General features: G+C 33.9%; 2 protein-coding genes across 3 annotated transcripts; one reads left to right on the top strand and one right to left on the bottom strand.

Moving 5' to 3' along the window:
- The first annotated feature begins 3,603 nt into the window (after nt 1–3,603).
- On the top strand, nt 3,604–21,720 carry LOC109185611 (cytochrome b561 and DOMON domain-containing protein At5g47530-like). 2 transcript variants are annotated; one of them, XR_002054994.1, is made up of 4 exons: nt 3,604–4,270; nt 4,598–4,852; nt 5,666–6,124; nt 21,710–21,720. XR_002054994.1 is itself a non-coding variant. In XM_019335559.1 (3 exons), exons 1-3 carry the CDS (start codon nt 3,638–3,640, stop codon nt 5,999–6,001), a joined length of 1,224 nt encoding a protein of 407 aa, XP_019191104.1. In that variant the 5' UTR covers nt 3,604–3,637; the 3' UTR covers nt 6,002–6,242. The 2 variants fall into 2 exon arrangements, 1 of the variants encoding a protein (XP_019191104.1); XM_019335559.1 differs by lacking the exon at nt 21,710–21,720 and having other exon boundaries at nt 5,666–6,242.
- On the bottom strand, nt 8,008–19,353 carry LOC109185610 (cullin-associated NEDD8-dissociated protein 1). Its single transcript, XM_019335558.1, has 29 exons — nt 19,149–19,353; nt 18,307–18,406; nt 18,017–18,186; nt 16,944–17,151; nt 16,367–16,532; nt 16,129–16,258; nt 15,420–15,534; nt 15,137–15,294; nt 14,915–15,038; nt 14,758–14,808; nt 14,607–14,689; nt 14,147–14,231; nt 13,960–14,061; nt 13,756–13,854; nt 12,884–12,994; nt 12,717–12,800; nt 12,502–12,642; nt 12,028–12,120; nt 11,793–11,914; nt 11,541–11,703; nt 11,205–11,444; nt 10,523–10,771; nt 10,237–10,413; nt 9,982–10,128; nt 9,667–9,783; nt 9,276–9,444; nt 9,011–9,088; nt 8,744–8,882; nt 8,008–8,533 (listed from the first exon to the last, which is right to left on the bottom strand). Exons 2-29 carry the CDS (start codon nt 18,340–18,342, stop codon nt 8,437–8,439), a joined length of 3,654 nt encoding a protein of 1,217 aa, XP_019191103.1. The 5' UTR covers nt 18,343–18,406; nt 19,149–19,353; the 3' UTR covers nt 8,008–8,436.
- Nucleotides 21,721–22,087: the final 367 nt, after the last annotated feature.

Genomic DNA, 22,087 nt, shown 5'->3' with positions numbered 1-22,087 from the left:
TTTGCACAGGGTAAGTGGTCTGCACCAGATCCAATATATTTCAAAAAATGTTGGTAGTATTGTTTCTTAAAATAAATGGTTCATATTATTTTGATTTTAGTTTTTTTTTTTAATGATTTTCCTTATTTACCCTCTATTATATTATTTTCTTCCCTTAAATAACCTAAATTCCGTTAGTATAAACTTTAGTAACAGAATATTCCGTTAACTATTTATTATTTTTAACTTACTCATTAATTTCTATAAGAAATGTCTTAGGTTCGAACTTCATCCCAATTAGAGTTGGCATAAATGTTAAACATATACTACGAATATGTTAAAATGTATTTTAAAAAATATATAATATAAAATTTAACATAAACTTTGGTCAAATAATTAGTCCGACTAAATACATAACATTCAAAGTTAAGCATCAAAGATTATAAATCAAGAACTTTAAAAATCATTTGATTTTTATGCATTTAAAAAAAAAAAAAAAAAAACAAATTTAGGTTAAGTTTTTTTTTCGTTTAATTAATCTTCTTTTGATTATTTAGATGAGAACAAAACTTAATATTTCAATTATACTTTTGCATTATTGGTATGATTTAGGTCGTTATGGTATTAATTTTTTTGAATGTATTTTTATAGTGGTACAATTGTACATTACATTACAAATATTATACTATTATTTTTTATTGGACAAAATTGTTCTTACATCATTGTCAGACCTGTGCGACATAACTACAAAGTTGTTGATCATAAATACAATTACACCTGGACTCTAAAACGGTAGGACCATTTTCCAAAGAATTAACAATTTTGACATCCCAGTGGCTCCAATTAAATAAGTTTACACATCAGAATTTTATCAATGCATGAAAATTTCTAAAGAAATTTGTAAGTTAATTTTTAGTATATCATCATAACAATATCTATTGTAAATTTGTAACTATATATTTTGAATTATTTAGTATCATACTCTATTGACAAAAATTGTAACAATTATCATGGACAAACTCTCCAAACAATTTGTCTCAACAACGAGTGTAAATTTTAAAAAAAAAATAAATAAAAAATCAATGATTTCATTATTGTTGATGAAAAGTATGTATGCCATTTTATTACTCTTATTAAATTAAATAAATTAGTAGCTACAACAAAAAATAATACATATGTATTTAATTAATTTAGAATTAGATGTCTATAATGCATTTATTTTTTTAAAAAAAAATTATTCATTATAAAAGATTTAAAAAGAGATATAATTTCATTAGTTATATTAGCCCTGTTTGGTAAATGGTTGTTAGCTGTTAGCTGATTGTGTTAATTAGAGGGTATAACTAGTTGATAACATTAGCTGTTGTAGAAAAGTGTTTGGTAAATTAGCTGTTAGCTGATAGCTGTTTGGTATAATTTCTTTTCTGAAAAAAGCTAATTGAAAAAGTTGTTTGGAGTAGCTTTTTGAATTTTAGCATTTTGGAGCTGCAAAAAGTTAATTAACCAAACACTTATATTGATATTTTAACTAAATCAAACAATTAATAGCGGTCAAATAAGGCAAAATTGGCCTATAGGCAAAAATAATTTACCAAATAGGGCCATTATCTTTATTTTCTACAATTCAAAGATTCATTACCTTCAAATTTATTAATTTATTATATTTACTACATTGTCCATTGTCTTTTTTTTTTTTACATTATCTTGTAATTAAATATCAAAGTTATAATACAAATATGTTATATATATTTATTTATCAAGTATTTTATACAAATATAATCAATATTAATATTTTAATTTGTTCAATACTTTCACATGATAACCTACGACACGCATCTCACAACGCATGAAACATGTAGGGGAAAAACTACCACTACCAAATATCAATAGGTGCTTGTAAGATAAAGAGTTAATAGTACAACTAAGATCTCATCATATACACAACAAGGCAAATCTAAAGCTTCCTACACCATAATCTTATTGCACGATAAATTCATCTATATATGCTACCACCAGTAACCCAATTGCACATGACACACTACAAATTAAAAAAAAAAAAAACAAAACAAAACAAAATGTACTGAAGATGAAGACAATGACAATGTTACCCAAAAAAAATTAGAGAAATGTAAACCAAAAATAGTATTTATTTAGACTATCGTTTTTAGACTATCATTATTACAAAGTTGCAAACATTTATTTTAGTGACAATATAATCAATCTCTCATATATTATCTTGCATTTATATACTTTAAATTACTGATTTAAATAAACAAATTTAATATTTATTTACCGCATGAACATCTCCGATATAATATTGCATTAATATACTTTGAAATACTTATTTAAAAATAATCATTAGGTAGGTATTACTCCTAAAAAAAAAAACAGTAATAGGATAAAATTTGAAATGAAGAACTAACATTGTAAGATTATTATAGTCAAAGAATGTTTTAAGTAATTTAGCCTTATATTTGCATGTCCTTTGACATCTTTTAAAGTGGAACAAATATACAAGACAAAACAGGAAAGCTACTCCACCAAGCAAACCACATTCTCAAATTCTGCACAAAATATTTTCCTTTATTTGTGCCAGGCCATTGTATACCTAATAATACCTATACAAATCATGTCAACCAAATTATTTGAAACCATAAACTTCATCAGCATATTATTAAACCGTTGTACCAAATCGTATAACATATATATAATATTGTTTCTAACACCTATTATATATCATCATCCTTTCTTACTAATTAACTACTTATAAATTAGCCGACCCAAATATAAGTTAATCAAATCAAGACATGCCGAGTAATACAAGATTTAAAGTGTTAAAAATGTAGCAAACTAGCAAGCATTACTAAACTTGATATGATAACCTCAAGGTCTCTAATTTTGTGATTGGCCAGAGTCATAAGGCCAAAACTGAAAATTAGTGAGGTATTATTGAGGTAATACCATATGAGGTCTTCCGAATATAGTGGTTTTGTCATGTTTAGTCCTAAACTTTCAAATTGACTATATGTGGTTCTTCGACTTTCAAATTCAACCATTCGTGGTCCAAATTAACCATTCATGGTTCTTCGACTATTAAATTATAACCAATAATAGCCCTTTCAAGAGGACCATGACTGGTTAAATTTCGAAACTTGAAGAACTATGGGTGGTTAACTTGGACCACGAATGGTTAAATTTGAAAGTCGAAAGACCATAGATGGTCAATTTGAAAGTTTAAAACTAAACGTGACAAAACCACTATATTCAGAGGGTCTCATATGGTATTAACTCTTACATATTATTGTATACTTATGGTTTGGAATAAAATAACTCCAACAAAGTCAACAACTGTAACCATATGTGTATTTGTTAAGTAAAGAATGAAAATTAGCAAAGTTGCAGTTGGAGTTGGAGAAGTGCAGGTTTGAAACAAGTGAAGGTGGTTGTGGTAAGAAACCAAAACACAAAACAAGACCACTTAGACAAGTGCCAAACTAAACCACCCCAAACAAAGTTTGAAATCTTTCTCACAAATTATTGTAACCAACCTCAACCCCACAATATAATCCTCCCCTATATATATTTACACCCCGCCCCCTAATCCTAACTAGATTCCTCCAAAGAAATCTCAAGTTTTATCTCTGACATACAAGGAAAGATGGACACAAAGAATATGTTGTTTTCATTTGTTGTGTATTGTTCTCTGGTCTTATCCTCCTCAGCTCAAACATGCAGAAACTACACTAATTTCGCGAGCAACAAAGCCTTCACCTCTTGCACTGATCTTCCATTCTTGAAATCATTCCTTCACTGGACTTATGATCCTGCTTCAATGACTGCAAGAATCGCGTATCGACACAGCGGGGTTTCGCCCTCCAGATGGGTTGCTTGGGGGATCAATCCATCTTCTCATGGAATGGTGGGAACACAGGCTCTCATAGCTTATCAGGAATCTGCAGATGGGAGGATGAAAGTTTACACGGCGCCTATCGGCAGCTACCAGACTGGGCTGCAGGCTGGGGACTTGAGCTTCCCAGTTTCAGATTTATCTGCAACATACTCTGATAAGGAAATCACCATTTTTGCTACTTTGAAGCTTCAAAACTTGAGCAGCTCTGCTACTTTAAATCAGGTCTGGCAAGAGGGTCCGGTTTCGGGTGGTTATCCAGGAATGCATGACACTTCTGGTTCTAATGTTCAATCTATGGGGACTCTGAATCTTCTCTCAGGACAATCTGGGGGAGCAACAGTAGGATCAGGAACAGGAGGTTCACAATTAAGGAAGAAAAATGTAAGCCCTAGCCCTCCTTATACTCTCACACATTTTCGAGGGTTTGGATAGCTCTGATACCACTTTATTAGAATTAAGCCCTTAAAAGCTATAGCTAATAGGGAAGACCCAACTTTATTTCGTCACACATTTTCAAGAGTCTCTGTTGGACTTGACCTTCTATCGGCCTCTGCCCAACAATTCCTTTAACCACATGGTGCTGGATTTGGCCCTTACCGGCTTCGGCCCAACAAATCTAGTGTGGATTGAGAATTTGGGTATTTGACCAAAAATTTGCTGCAATATCTTTATCCATAATTATAATATATGATGAGTTGAAAATTGCAGATTCATGGACTGCTAAACACAGCAAGCTGGGGAATTATGATGCCCATAGGTGGTTTATTTGCAAGGTACCTAAAGGTGTTCAAGTCTGCAGACCCTGCCTGGTTTTATCTGCATGCTACTTGCCAGATTTTAGGTTATATCGTGGGTGTCTCCGGTTGGGCCACCGGTCTCCAGCTTGGAAGTCAGTCCCCAGGTGTTCAATTCACTGCTCATAGAACCATTGGCATTGTACTGTTCTGCCTTGCTACCATCCAGGTATTTATTATATTGCATCCTATAGTAATTAATTTCTTGATTAAATAAATATTATCAACTTTATTGTACGGAGGTCGGTAAAGCATCAAGTCCATGTCCATGGCTAAGGAATGGTTGGACAGATGCTGGTGAAGGACCAAGTCCAATACCCTGGGCAAAATTATGCAGTGGAACTGTGTCCACTTTGGACACGGTTCCAAAACGGTTCATAATTATGAATATATATTTCAAAAATTATGAATATATAGTTCGATAATTATGAACATAGAGTTATGAACATAATTATGAACATATAGTTCTGTAATTATGAATATAGAGATTCAATAATTGTGAATATGAAGTTCAAAAATTATGAATATATAGCTTTATAATTATGAACATATAGATCAGTAATTATGAACATAGAGTTCTGTAATTGTGAATATAGAATTCAATAACTATGAATATGAAGTTCAAAAATTATGAATATATAGCTTTATAATTATGAACATATAATTCAGTAATTATGAACATAGAACCGTGTCCACCTTGCCAGTTCCACAGCATAACAATTGAATACCCTGCTTTTCGAAAATGTGATGACGGCACGTTTATAAGGAAATAAAATTGTGTCTGTCTTTGCTACTAACTATAACTTTTGACGTAGGGGTAAACACTTGATCCTAACAAGTGGTAGGCACTAGGCAGGTGTTGGGAGTGGAATTGCCAGAAATAAAATTGCGTCTTTGCTACTAGCTATAGCTTTTGGCCGGCTGTAATAGTAAGCATTTGATCCTAAGAGATTGTAAAGTAATGAAAGTATATATGTTGCAGGTGAGTGCTATGCTTGTAAGGCCAAAGAAGGAGCACAAGCATAGGGTGTACTGGAACATGTACCACCATGTAGTGGGATACTCCATCATAATCCTGGGCATAATCAACATCTTCAAAGGAGTGAAGATATTGAGTCCAGAAAAGAAATGGGAGAGTGGTTATGTTGGGATTCTTGTGGGGCTCGGACTGGTTGCTGCAACATTGGAAGTTTGTACATGGTGTGTGGTTATCAAGAGGAAGAAGAAGTCACAAAATGTTGATGACAAAGTCCCAAATGTGTATAGCAATGTGTACAATCATGGGTATAATGAATCAAGGCAACACACCAGAGTATAGATTTTTTTTTTTTTTTTTGGTTTGTCTGAAAAGTATTTTCCTTGGGTTTATTATTGTGTGTATGAATATATATGCCTGTCTAATATATTGTGTTAGTGATGAGTATTATATTTTTGGGGACTTGTGAGCCTACATACTTTTAGATGTCATTTCTTTCTATTTGCTTCATGTATTCTTTTCTTTTACTACTGTAATATTTATGTATTGCAGACTTGCATAAATGGTTTTTGTCCTTTTTTTTTTCTTAAAATATTATTATTATTATTTTTTTTTTTTTGAAGGTTTGATTGGATTAGACCCACCATAAATTTAGCTACAATTCAGGTGATAGGTTCAATTAAATGAATAAAGGTTAAGAAAGTCTTTTTTAAATTTATAGAAATAAGTATAAAATTTAACAAGTTAGAACATAGACCCAAGCACCCTATTGTTGCAATTGGATAGAGAACTTGCTTATCTAAGAAGTTGATGCATGGATGTCCAAAAAAAAAAAAAAAAAAAAAAAAACTATTTATAGGAAGGAGGGGGTGATTGAGCCCACAAATAAGGGACTTTTACTAACAAGAAACTTCTAAGAAAAATATTTAAATTTGAAAATTGGAAACACGAAAACGCATTTACTATGCTATTTTGCAATTTTCAAAGTTGAGAAAAGTTCTTCATTCAATAAGAAATCAAAAACACACTCAAAAGATGTTCTCTTATTGTAAACATACGAGTGAACAGTAATAAATAAATAAATTCTTGTGAAGTCAAAAGTCTTGTTCCGACCACTTTTGGTATCTGGAAAAACCTTTACATTCTCCCCCTAATATCCCCAATGGTTAAAGATGCTCTAAATGTAGACACTACTTGCCTCAAGCGAGGTTCAAACCAATCACCTCCCACATAAAGGAGCAACCGAATACCAGTGTACTACAAGGTCCTTTGATTAATTAATCTTCTTTTGATTATTGAGAATAGAACTTAATATTTCAATTATACTTTTATCTATGCATGAAAATTTCGAAAAAATTTGTAAGTTAATTTTTACTATATTATTATAACAATATCTACTATAACCTTATATTTTGAATTATTTATTATCATCGTCCGATGTCTAATCAAAAGTAAAAATAAAAAATAAATTAGTAGCTACAACAAAAAATAATACATACGCATTTAATTAATTTAAAATTATTCATTGTAAAAAAAAAAAAAAAAAAAAAAAGAGATATAATTTCATTAGTTGTATTATCTTTATTTTCAACTATTCAAAGATTCTTTACCTTCAAATTTATTAATTTATTATAGTCACTATATTGTCTATTGTCTTTTTACATTATCTTGTAATTAAATATCAAAGTTATAATACAAAATATGTTTTATATATTTATATATATATATATATATATATATTACCAAGTATTTTATACAAATATAATAAATAATATTAATATTTTGTTCAATACTTTCACATGATAACTTACACACATAAAGCAAATCTAAAACTTTCTACACAACAAAGCAAATTTAAAGCTTCCTACACCATAATCTCATTGAATAATGAATCCTTTTATGCTATCACCAGTAACTTAATTGCACATAACACACTACCAATAACTAAAAAAAAAAAAAGCGGAAGATGAGGACAATAACAATTATACCCAAAAGAGAATTAGAGAAATTTTTTATTTAGACTATCGCTTTTCTATTACCATTATTATAAAGTTACAAACATTTATTTTTGTGATAGTTATATATAATCAATCTTTCATATACTATCTTGCATTTATATATTTTAAATCACCAATTTAAATAAACAAATTAAATTCAATATTTATTTACCTATGCATGAACATCTTCTATATAATATTGTATTGATATATTTTGAAATACTTATTTAAAAATAACCATTAGGCATTATTCCATTCATGCAAAGTGTGTAGAAAAACTAGTATTGTAATAATAGTCGTGAAACCCAAAAAAAATACTGTAATAATAATTGAAACTCTCACCATCTGTGAAGTCTAATCTGTATAGCTTGATTTTCAATTTGAAAAGTCTGAAACTGAAAGCATCAACACATTAATTTGACAAATTTTGAAAGTTTGACAGAAAAATCAAACATCATCCACTTAACATAATTAAGCACCATTGATGAACAAACACGGATGCTTGCTGCCAATTACAAAATCCATACCGCTAGAAGAAATGCAACCCCGTAAGTACGACAATCATAGGTACAATCACCTACAAAATAAACTATATTCCAATGTCTCAACTCCCCGAGTCCTAAGATTTAAACTCCCTTGTCGGTTTTATGTGCAACACAACACAAGCCCTCCTCTGCTGTCAACCTATAATTGCCTTCTTCCATATGATATGATTCACAACCAAAGCACATTTAATCCCTCCCTGCATTCCTCCGCAACACCAAAAAAAAGGCTTTAAAATCACTCATTCTTGATTGAACAGTACTTATCCCATAGTGTTTGGGACTTTGCAATTTCATTCATGAGGTTCTTGAACTTGTGGCTGTAATCCCCTCCGCTGCAAATCATACAACAATTATCAAAAATCAAGTCACTGTCCTCCACTTAACATCACACACTTCTTTCTTCTATCTTAGGAGTGAAAATTTAACTAAACAAGTTTCTAGGCTAGATCATATTTGTCACCTGAACTAGGGTTTCCAACCAAAGCAAAATTCTGCACATTCAAGTTACCATATTTTGTATCACATATTCAAACTATGCTTACCTGATACGATTCAAGGATGCAATCGCTCGGAGGGCACTCCGAATCATGTCTTCATTGCGGTCTACCTCTTGCTTGACAGCATCTTGTTTGGGTCTAAAATTTATAGTTTTCTGGAGAGGATCCACCAAAGAATCTAACACTGCAAAGAAATAAAATTTCAATTGTAATGGCATTTTCACAAAAAAATTACTGAAAGATATATATATATATATTGCAATTTTTCTTTAGAAGCCCCCACTATTAAACCAGTAAAAGAAGAAAAATTACCTGCTAAGACAGCAGACGGGCACTTCTCTGCAAGTTTTGATAGGATGAGGTGGCATGGCATTTTAACATCATAATGATCTGGAAACAAGGTAAAGAAATAATGTTACAACTGCCTAAATTTTGTGTACCATGGATAACTTGAAGACTCACTCTATCAGGGCATCACTATCAATAATTAGCAGCACAAAATATTAAGAATTAAATAGGCTTAATGTCGATTTTGAAGGAAAGAAAAAGGCAGATGCATCTTGAGTAAAAAACTCACCATCAAGACCAGATTTAAGATATGGAACAATAAAAGATGAAGGATTCACTTGGTCAAGACAAGAGTCCAACAATGTGTCCATGCACTCAAAAGCAGCCTTCCGCAATTCAAGCCCATCATCCACTGTATGCTTGAAAGGACCTAAGTCAACTGTTCTGATCAATTCTTTCTGCACAGAGGAACAGGAAACCCATGAATAACAAATCAAAAAATTTAAGGAATTTCCAAAGCAGTACGACATTGATATTCTTGGGTACTGGGAAATGCATATCTAAAAATGCAGTTTTCATGAGTACTAATAGAATCATCCATCATAATTGTGTCAACAGGTTAGACATCCTAACCCAGCATGAAATGCAAGTAATGTAGCTTACATTAGGTATTTAATTACCTTAATTGTAGTCTGATCATAGAGAAGTGGCAATAATTCTGGCAGGAGACCCTTTATTAGGTTAGGCTTATTATGAGCTGCAGTACTCAAGGCTAAAACAGCAGCACGCCTAACATGCTGCAAAGTCAAAGAATAAGAATGAGATAAACAGCTACAATAACAAAAAACAAAAAATATACAAACATGAGAAATGTAAAAGCCCATGTGTTTTTATATATAATTAATAAGAACCACCTGCTACAAGGGACTAATAGATCAAGTCAATAACAGTGTTCAGTTATACTAAAAATTGATCAAACAGCACTATCAAGTTACCCGGTCATCATCCTTGATGAGCATGAGGAAGGATGAGATTTCATTTGGCAAAATTGCATCTATCTTCTCAGGCCTCTCAACTAAAGAATATTTTATGGCAATTACTACTGTTGCTCGGGTGAAAGCAGCTGGATTGGTAGTTCTTTCCTACATAAAGTCAATATTAGATGTTAAGACTTTGCTTCCACGAGAATGTAAACTACAAGAAATACTGCTCGCTAAATATAAAAGCTGAACAACTTTATTTTTCTATACCTTCAGTGCCGGGACAAGCTTTCCAGGTTCAATGAGGGCAATTTTGCCGAGACACTCAGCCACCACATTGCGAACACCCTCTTCCTCACTTTCACAGTGGTTGAATAGCAGATGAAGTATCTTGTCAACACTAGAATCCTGGAACTCAGCTTTGTCCACAGATTGTCTTACTATTACCTGTTTAAGCATGTCTCAAAATAAAGATTAGAGATCATCCCATAATCCTATATACTTAATAGAGTGGAAACTTCTTATAGGAAAGAATATTCTAGTGCACTGAACATACCTCCTTCAATGAATGGAGAAGTAGGTACTGTTTCTTTTGCTGATTATCAATTTTGTCAAGGATAAATGGTAAATATTTTGGTAAGTTACCAACAGCAATATTACCAAGAGCATAAGAAGCAGCTGATTTTATCTCTTCAAATGGAGATTGGAAGGACTCGATCACAATATTCTCTATATGAGAATGTGAGCTTAGATCTTTCCTTCTCCCAATCTCTCCTAAACATAGCAAGGCAAGGTGTTGCTTGGCCTGAAAATAAAAATAAAATCTAGAAGGGATTAAACAGCACTTTAATGGATGTGATAAAGTAAAAGTGCCAGTAATGATATTTAATTTTTTTTACCAAAAAAAAAATCTATTGAATACCTAAAAACATATAATCAGTATAGCTCAAACAAAAATATTCTACAGATGACACAAAAGGAAGGCACTTGTTTGTTATTGTATATTTACAAGTCCATGATAGATTTTTACAAAATCACATCTTTTCCCCACTTGCATTTATATGGTTGAAAGGATATCAACTTATTTACACTGTAGGCAAGCTTGAATGCAGACACTGCTAAGATACTTTTTATGTACCTTCTGACAGACAGATTGTCATTCACAGATATTGATATTGTGATTCCATCTACAAATATTACAGAAATTCCTAGAAAATGCAGAAACATATAGCGCTTACCGAATTAGTACTGCTATCTACTTTCAGGATCTCTGTAAGCATGTTTACAGTTGTCGAACATTGTTGATCCCCTGCAGCAAGGCAAAGAACAGCTACACACTGAGCAATAGAAAATAAGGCTTGTTTTGCAACACCACCAGACTGGGTAGAAGGTCTGGCAGTTGATAAGAGAGAATCTAGTAGCTCATCGAAGCTTGTATTTGCTGAGTAAACCAAAGCAGCAAAGAAGTTTTGTAGAGCCTGCAGCAACAATTAAACAGAATTGGTGAAACCCAAATCTCTACCAAACAAAAGCAGTAGTTACAAAGCAAAATATTCATCATCAGAAAGGCTTACCAAGAGTGCTTGGCCCTGAAGCAGTGAACTTTTCACTAGAACCAGTGCCTGAGGAAGGACTTTGTTTCTCACAGTCAAACCAACACTAGGGCTTGACCTCCTGTCAGCCATTAAGGTGCAGCAGAGCTCCAGTGCTAGAGCAGTCATATGCAAGTCTGAGTCACTGAAGTTCAAGTAGGATCATTCAATTTGGTAATGAAACTTTTAGGTTAGACAATTAAAAACCAGAGTGAATGAAGAGCAAATTGCAACCTTATCAATGATGAAAGTTCCACAATAATAATCTCATAAGCAGCTGAACCAATTTTATCACCATATGCGACAATGAGAGTGTTCAGTGTCCCAAGAGTTGCCTGTCTAAGTGCTCGGTTTGCCTGTTCTCAAAATTTTTAATGTAATTTAGATAATTTCATAAGTCAGAAGTACATGGTCATGAAATCAGCTTCGGGTATTGACTGATTGATATTTAAACAAAAGCTGTTTTCACCTTCCGTAAGAACGCAGTTAACTCTGCAATTACTTGCTCTATAACACATGACAGGTCTAGATGCAATGGAGAAGCAGCTATGACCGCAAAAGCCTGTCAACAAGTAGTACATTGTTGGAACAAATTGACTTGAGTGGATCTTTGACAGGAAAAAAGGGTGAAAAAGCATTTCAGGCATAGCAAATGTCTTCTCAACAATACCAGTGACACAGAAATAGTATTTGAAGTTATAAAAAAAAAAAAAAAAAAAAAAAAAAAAAAAAAAAAAACAAACAAACAAACAAACAAAAAAACACTAGCAATATGCAGTCAATGCCAAAGATAAAAACACAATTATTAGTACCCACCAAAGATTATGCAGCACATCCTTAAAGAGCTATAAAGAAGCTCAAATGCTCAAAAAGTTAGATTGAGAGTACTGATCAACCATTCACAACTAGAATGAGGCAAACAAATACAAGAGTTAAGATCAACCTTCACTGCAGTTAGCCGAGTTATTTCATTTCCCATTCGGTCAACGAGCACAGGAAGGCATGCGGGTAATTCGGTTTGCAAATGGTCACCAAATGTTGAAACAACAAGCCCCATGCAAGTAATGGCACACTCCTTAACCTCCTGGGAGAGGAACACACTATGTCAGTGTACTATTTTGTATAGGAAATTTCCATGTTCGAGAGAATTTAACTAACCTGATCCTGATCTTGGTTAGTAAAACGGGCCATAATGGCATTGTATATGGGATGAACATAAGGTTTGAAGTCAAAACCATAACCCTAAAAAAGAACAAATTTCTTTTAGTGGTTCAGAAAGAAAAGTTTTAAAAACCTTTGTCAAATGAAAATATAAGAAACCTAACCTGAATATCAGGCCGCAAAACACGAACAAGTTCACCACACACTCTCAATGCTTCTGCTGTAACTTTGTAATATCGCTCACCAATAGCAGATATGACAGGGCTAGATATGGCCTGGTAAACATTAAGGAATAACACTACTCAGAAATTATAGCCTTGCTCATTCATGTTTTTTTAACAAATGGAGAAGTGCTAATGCGAATTACTCAGAAGTCACATTTTACAAGCTACAGAATGGAAGAATACAAGCATTGCAGATATCAGCCAGTAACACTACATTATATAAGTATTAGGTTCACATTAAAAGAAAGCAAGACAGACACGGAAAGAAGCGTAAATTTCAATAAACAAAATATCTGCATAGAAAATGTTGAATTTTCAATTTAGACCTTCAAGACTTCGGTTTTTGTAGACCACTTGAATCCTATTGACTTGGATCTAAGATCTCACAAAGAAATCATCAGTTGAAGACACTTCCAATGTTACTATGTTACCCAGGGAAGTTTAAAGAGAATATACCTTGTTCGCTAATTCATCCTTGATAAGTATTTATAACCAGGAATCAATTATGATAACCTTTGTATAAGTTGTAACACAAATAATCAACTTTTTATTGTAAACAATAGTCATTAAACATTTTTTCTCAAGCTTTCACCATTCAAGATACTTTCTCTTAACTCTATATAATGAGTATTAACCATAAGTATATTTAAATCACACTTCATAAAGATAAATATTAAGGGTCTCATAACTTAGGCTATGTTCTAAAACTTTATACGCATAGATGAGATCATATTGATGCAGAGAATTTCACAAATGCAAATTCAGTTTCCTCAAAGCACATATGAAGTCTAGAAGCAATACCAAGTCATTACCTTAATGTGTGGATGGAAAACAGGAGGGCTATGTGAAGCCAATACTAATCTTGTGAATATAAGAGCTTCAGTCTTTAAGTTTGAGGTAGATGACTTGTCCTGATACAGTAATGAAAAAATGAAAATAGTTAAAATAAAAATAAACAAATAAATAAGAAGGGAGAGCAGAAGACTAGGTACAAACCCCTCAAGCAGACAACTTACACATAATGCCTTTTCAATCCCAGGTATGAGTGATCCAATATGCTCTGCAAGGCAATCAGGCAGCACAATCACCAGTTCTTTCAAAACTGAAAATGCACCGACCTGCAGGAAGAATGGAATAAGCAATTGATGAAGGCCAGTAGCAAAGAAAAAACAATATGGAGTATAAATTAGTAAGAACACACACCTTTGTTTTCACAGATTTCTCCCGAAGCTGCTTATTTACAGATCTAACAATTTTGGGAACCTCTTGGTTCAGCAACCATCTGGGACTGCATGACAAGCCGAAGAGAAATTATTCAATGATTATTCATTTAACCAGTGTCATCATTACTGGAAGTTGTACTGAGAAAACTATGCATTCAGGAAAGCCTTTTCCCTAAAAAATGAAAAGGACTGTTAGTGTAAATGTCAGCAGTTTTATATGTACTGAGAAAACTATGCATTCAAGAAAGACTGTTACCTAAAAAATGTAAAAGACTGCTAGTGTAAATGTCAGCAGTTTTATGAGTTGGAGCCACTAGAGATTGTCAGCTTATAGTACATATGCAGGTAGAAACATTGATATATAATTACAATGAAAAGAAGATTAGAACTCAAGTCTAAGGATTTTTATTCATTGAGGCCAGAGGTGGAGATAATCTTGCCTGGATTGGTTGAAGTCTGTCTGTCCCTTTGTTACATTTCCCGTTTGCCGCAGCAACTCAATGAATGTATTGAACATGTCCATCTGCAGAATAACTACTCAGAAAGCCGAGAATAAACCATCAAAGAAATCAGTCAAATGCTCAATTTCACCTTGACATTTTCTTCCCTTTCTTTAAACCTGTCAATTAACTTTGGGCAAGCCTAAACAAAAATAAAGTTAGGCAGTTAGATATGTTTACTTACAGTTAACAAAATTACCTTCTTTCAAGAAGACAAACAAAAGCTAAAGAAACAGTTCAGAATGTACCTCCTCATATAGCTTGGAAATCATTTCAGGACGAGAAACAATTAGTGCTGCCAAGCATTTAGCAGCAGCTCTTCTAACCTTCCAGCTGACATCTTCATCGTCTGTGTATTCATCAGCACTCTCACTACAATTCAATGAAGGATCATACATTCAGCATAAACTATCAAGACTAACTAACAATATCAGGGCTTAGCAAGCTCCAATTAATAAGAAATGTCTTACTCATCCTCCTCTTCCTCCTGAATTTCATTATCAGTATCTTCTTCCATATTATCAGTGAAATTGGGATCATAACTGAGAAATTCCAGAGTAAGATGCAAAATCTGATCACAATAGGGAGAGATATCCCTGTGGCACCTTAGCAAGAAACTCTCAAGTGCCTGCACAAAAAAAAAAAAAAAAAAAAAAAAAAAGACATTTCAAATCCAGGTCTATAATCACTTATAAAGAAGAATGCTTGATGAAACCGATAACAAATTATGGACACAAATTCAAAAATAAGAACCTGTAAGCTATACTCCCGAAGTTCCTCATCATTCTCAGATGCAGTAGTACAGTAGTTGATTAGTATTGGAACTGTATCAGCCAAGTGGGGACCAAAACGATAGCCAACAGCACGGCTTATAAATCACAAATCCAAGGTTTAGTATGGAGGCACCATGCAAAATAAAAAGACAATACCAACAATATATATTTTAAAAAATTCATCTAGTAGTGTCAAAAGATCCATCTCAAGCAAGTAGGGGCAGAGCTACATATTCTTATGGGGGCACCTTTCCCCACCAAGCTATGAAAATTCATACTATACTATGTATATATCATAATTATAACAAATTCTATTATGTACCCACAGTTTATGATAACACCCACCACTCAACTTCAAATTTAAATTTTATCAAAAAGTTTTCCCCCCACTCATTAAAAATTCTGGATCTGCCACTATTGTAAAGGATTATAAATTCTTAGTACCAAACAGTACCTAAAGCCTCAATTTATGAGCATATTATACATGATCAAGCAAGTAACTTTCACAGGAACTGAATAACAAGAATCTCCAGTCCTAGTCATATATGCGACTTAGAGGTTAGAGCTTCCCTTCATCCAATTTAAATGTACTTGTGCATTAGATATCATAAACATAAATCAAAACAAATCACATGCAGTGCAAAAACAACCAAATTATTGTATGAATACAGAATGTGGTATATGGCTACCTTAGTGCCCCAATCATCTGAATGTTAGTTCGTGTCATCTCAGGCTTTGAGCTCTTGTTTCTCAAAAGCTTTACAACTTCAACAGTAACCTTTGCCAGCAAATCATCTGATAAGCTTGATGCCAAAGATGCTGATGGAAAGAAAAGAGCAAACAGATGAAATAAATGCTTTAAGAGTTAAAATCTAATCAACATATGAACCAAGTCTCAAAAAAAAATCTCATCCAGCATAAACTTACCTAGACATGAAACAGTTTTCTTTCTAACACTAGCTTGATTGGAACTTAGCTGAGGTAATAATGCACCCAGCAATACCTCATGATCGGATGTAATCAGAGTTCCATACTTGTGAAGAACATCACACAATATGTCAAGACATTCACATTTTATTTCTGTGTTCATCCCCTGAAAAAAGAAATTCAAGAAGACACCACAGGTAAGTTCGAATGCTGATTAAGTGAAAAGTCTACTTTCTGGAAAGTGGAAACAGAAGCACCACAAATTCAATACATATAGTAAACAAAGAAATGTTTATCTATTTGAGAGTAGTTATCAACTCCCTCAACAAAGTATAAACCAACAACAAATTTACAAAAGACACGTGGGATAGCAATTTTGTCACAACAGTACAGCACAAAATGAAAGAAAAGAAACACAATAACAGAGTAAAACCACATAAAACTAGTCATGAACCAATGCAAACATTATTGTTTAACCATTTGGTTGTAAATTTGAACACGAGTCTTCCTATATTTGCTCATGCAAGAAGACCCTATATATTTGGAATACCAATTAAGATGATTTTCAAGAACTTACAGGAGCAGTTATTCCCTTTATCAACTTAGGGGAGATGGAGACAAGAATAGATTGAGCAACAGATGAAGGAACTTCAGAAACAATTGTCTTCAATGCTATGCTTGCAATGTCTCTGTGTTGTTCTTTCCCATTGAGCAGTTTATCACAAAGCCTGTCTGTCATGTCCAAGACTTGTTGCTCGCGAACTTTCTTCACAAGAGGTGCAAGGCTGATCAATCAAGTAACAAACACAATCCAGTGAAAATTGTTTTATGGATTAGTTTTATAGAGCCAAACTGAACTTCAATACGAAGACAGCATATCATTTACACCTGTGCCCTATAGGATAGTCAAAGAGAGAGGCAAATACAATGCAGATTACTTGCCCATACAGTTACATATAAGGTAGCTCAAATAACATGACATGACTACATGTCCTTGACAAGAATATGGTTAATGCCGGGAATCAACTCAGAGAAGGTCCCCTCGGACTGACAATTCCTTTTGCAAATATAGTATTTACGTATCCAAATACATGCAGCTGGTTCACTATAAATGCTATGCTAACAAATGAAAATGTGTAAAAGAAATAGTATACAACTCAATATTGAAAAAAGAGAACATATTACCAACATTGTCCACCCATTTGTTTCTTCTTTTTTAATTCATGTTCGTATTCCTCCAGAAAAGATTTCAAACAGGATCCTATCTAAATGAATAAGCCACTTCAACTAGCTATTAAGATATATAGAGAAAGTTTTGTCCCATATTTGAGTTGGTATTAGGTAATATTGAAATCTTTAAATCAAAAAGAATAATAAAATGTAAAACTTCTGTAATGGGAAAAAATCAAAGGTAAAGTATCTTCCAAATAATTTGACAATTAGAATCACAACTTAGCATCTAGGAAAAGAGGCTATGCATTTTAGGACATCGCAAACAAGAAAATGATTAGGTAGTGCTTCGTTTTCTTTTGGATAATAAGGGTGTAAGGTTGGGGGGAAAAAAAATTTAAAGGCCAGAATACACCTGCATACATGTGCATCAAAAACAATATTGTTAAAACAAGTTAAAAGTAAAAAAGTAGGGCAGACCATTTTACAGCCAATCCAGAAACATCACCAGCTGCATCATCTAGCTGCTGCAAAACAACATTTGACAGCTTTGCTTCAAGTTCAGCATCAAGTTTAAATCCCTCTTTGTTCAGTTCATTTAGCAAATCAGAAGTTGCCATGTATCTGTAATCCTTATCCTTCCCAGTCATCTGCAAATGAGCTCAAATTAGGGCATTACAAAAGCAATAATGAAGACAGTACAAGCATATGGATAACAAGAGGACCTTAATAGAAATTAGAAATGGCAACCCAGAAAGTTGGATATCTACCTTCTCAAGTATCGTAGTTATGGCCATATTTGCCATTGTTGCAAACCTCTATAGATGTACTTTTCCTGAGATTCACCAAAAGGTGATAACAGCTTGTTGGCTGTAGACAAAGAGAAGAAAGTTAAATACCAAGGGTATGATCAAACACCAAATAACAAATAGGCAATGAAGACACAAGTGGATAATCTCATAGCAAAATTATAGATAACATTTAACTCACAAAAAATGCATGTTATGATCAAACCCCAGTTTACAACTTCGTATTGATAATATCACAGTGGTAAAGATGAAAAAGGGAGCCATACATAACATTGACAGCCTAACACACAATGGAAGGGTCAAAGGACACAAGAATGGGGAAAAAACAGTTAAGTATTGTGATTTAAATTTACTATGCAAGACATAATTAGATATGATGAGGCAGTCTTTTATGGATTTTGACTTCTTAACCCAGACAACTAAAGCACATAATGTATATACTACCATTCCCTTTTTTTCTCAATAATTGTCCATCAAATACCTAAAATGTCTTCAGAATGGAGAAATACCCAAATCTATGTCCATAAAGATACCTAAACCCATAACCCAATCTAAGTATTCTCTTGTACGTATCATATATACAAATATGCGAGCATATAGAAACACAAACAGGATACAATCGAGCAGCAACAAGTGGATTGCATTACTGATTAAGAGGAAAAATTGGCAGAAAACACGCCAGAGTGAAAGCAATTAAAGCCCTAATCAAATACTCCGATGCAAAAGAAAACCCTTAACGCTAAAAACCATTTCTTCACAATGTGCGATAATCGGAGGGGGTTGTAAACGGTGAGAAAGCTTACTTCGCAGTGGGGCTGTGGATGAGGACCTCACATCCAAGTGGCAAGCGCCGAGTGCGTGTAGGTATAACGTAAAGTGTGCGGTATGATCGATCCGTATTAGGGTTGCTTTTCGCCTTAAACCCTGTGAGGGAGTGATGTCAGAGAGCAGAGGCGTGGCGGAGTGAGTTACCCAGTGGCTCTGTCACAATACTCGGAGCAGACAACGGCATTTTATAGAGTGAGAAAAGGGTGGGGGAAACCGATGATTCCTTTTCCATATACGGGTTTGGGTCGGGTTCCTGTATACCGGTAGTTTGTGGAATACTTTCTTTAGAGTTTTTTTCTTTTTTTTTGTTACATTATATTTTCAACTTTCCGTTCATGCTATACTAATTTTAGAATCATTTACTCGTCGGAAGGAATTATTTGCACGGAATTTAAAATAGGGAGATTTCTTTTCTGGGATACAAACCAAGGAAATCATCTTTATTGATGGTGGCATTGTTTAATAAAGCGATAGAACTAACCCTTTAACAATTAGAAATTAAAATTCAGAATTCAAATCTATATTGCTTAACATCTAAATTCTTAAATCCCTAATTAATTTCCCTATTATATTCGATGTACCTGTGATTTGTCGCTCCTCCAAACTCAACCAAATTCGACGCTCGACGACGAAGCCAAGCCCAAGGTCGACGATGTCGCCCTCCCCTGCGAATCTGCGAAGAAGACGACAGCTGATGCCACATCCAGCCCCCCCTGCGAATGCGAATCTAGGTATGTCTTCTTCATTAAGTTTACTCATTGATTCTACTCCGTGAAAGCTCTGATTCTTGATTATTCGACTGAAATCTACTGTATTTGGAATTTTGGATTGTGAAGGCTTCAATTTGTTCCATCTAAAGCCGCGTGAGGTGCATCACTGTGGCAGTGAGTGTGAATTTGAAATTCTTAGATTGTTAATTTGTTATTGAGGTGCAGCACTATAGCACTCTGCAAATGGGGCGGCCGACCGAGGGTTAGAGAAAGGGTAGTAGTGTTTTTAGTTAAGACTAGGGGTGAGCAAAAAATTCGTACCGACAAAAAACCGACAACCGAAAATTGAACCGCCTGAATATTTCAATTTTTGGTTCAGTTTCGGTTATTAAGATTAAAAAAATCGATTATTTCGCTTTTTCGGTCGGTTATCGGTTTTTCAAGAGAAAATCGAAAGCCGGCCTAAAATCCAAAGATTAATTTAAAGAAAAAATATAATCTAACCTTATCCCATTTACAGTTTGCAAGTGCATTGTCTATCACAATAATTTTAATGACTTATTAGATATTTAGATTGCACAATATTTGTTAAGTAATATAATCTAAAAACATAATAAGTGTTTTTAAGGTGCTTTGTTTGTGTGCTTAAGGTGCGTGATTTGCGTACTTAAGGTACGTCATTTAATGTTTAAGGTTAGGTACGACGTCAATTCTACACTTAAGGTGCGTTCTTTTGTGTTAACCGCACTTCCGCATGGAAAGTTATTTTCGCGCCTAATCTGGTCCCTATATATACGCAAATTATGTCGTGCAACCGTGTGCACCACGCATGGTGCACACGGTTGCAAAATGGCGTCGTTTTGATTAAAAATGACACGTTCGACTTTTAAAAAAAAAAAATCATTTTTGATTGCCGTTAACAACGTCATGTTGTGCTATATATCCAGAATTAATGAACTATATATCCAAAATTAATGAACTATATATCCACACCAAAAATGGTGCCATAAAAGTAGAGCTGTCAAAGCGGGCTGGCGGGGCGGGGCCCGCCAAAGCCTGCCTTTTGGAGGGGCAGGCTAAAAAGCCCGCTAAGAATACGGGCATAGGTAGGGCAGCCCACGCCGCCCCCCATAGGCCCGCGGGCCCCAGCCAAAGCCCGCCTTTTTTTTTTTTTTTTTTAAATCATGTGTGATGTGTCTCTAAAATCTAAACTCTAATGTGACTATGTTAATAACTTAATTGATATCTACTTAAAACACTTATTCATAAGAAAATAACATGAATTCGTTCATCACAACATGACAACAATGACACCAACAGGGGTAAGTATAATTACCGAAAAACCGATAACCGATAATTTCGATTAACGGTTATAAGGCAAAAAAAATTGATTATTCGACTATTCGGTTATTTTGCCTTATAACCGTTAATCGAAATTATCGGTTATCGGTTTTTCGGTAATTATACTTACCCCTGTTGGTGTCATTGTTGTCATGTTGTGATGAACGAATTCATGTTATTTTCTTATGAATAAGTGTTTTAAGTAGATAGCAATTAAGTTATTAACATAGTCACATTAGAGTTTAGATTTTAGAGACACATCACACATGATTTAAAAAAAAAAAAAAAAAAGAAGACGGGCTTTGGCTGGGGCCCGCGGGCCTATGGGGGGCGGCGTGGGCTGCCCTACCTATGCCCGTATTCTTAGCGGGCTTTTTAGCCTGCCCCTCCAAAAGGCAAGCTTTGGCGGGCCCCGCCCCGCCAGCCCGCTTTGACAGCTGTACTTTTATGGCACCAAATCCGTGTTTATCTACCTTTTATGGGAGAGAACCACATTTTTTTTTGATTTTTTCTGGGAATATAGAATTACAGCTACATGTTGATAGAACTTGTATATATGGTAGTGGTTCTAGACTTCTAGATAGTAATCACACCAAACGTAGGATGATGAGATTATGACCTTACGAAGACTCATGGTTGCGACAATGGAATCAGAAAAGCAGGTAATCACAATTATAGCAATGGAGTTGAAGAAGAAACAATCACGTCGTGTGGAAGCCAAATGTCAATTTTTAGCTTTTATATTTTAAACTAGTATTTTCTATGCCCAACGTGTAAAAATATATGTCCAATATTTATATCTTTTAAAATAATTAACAAATCCATACTAATTAAAATCTATATGAAACCATTTTTTTATAATA

The sequence above is a fragment of the Ipomoea nil genome, unplaced genomic scaffold (genome assembly GCF_001879475.1).
Source record: "Ipomoea nil cultivar Tokyo-kokei standard unplaced genomic scaffold, Asagao_1.1 scaffold1334, whole genome shotgun sequence".
In the NCBI taxonomy this organism is placed as follows: domain Eukaryota; kingdom Viridiplantae; phylum Streptophyta; class Magnoliopsida; order Solanales; family Convolvulaceae; genus Ipomoea; species Ipomoea nil.
This window is presented reverse-complemented; position numbering and strand designations above follow the sequence as displayed.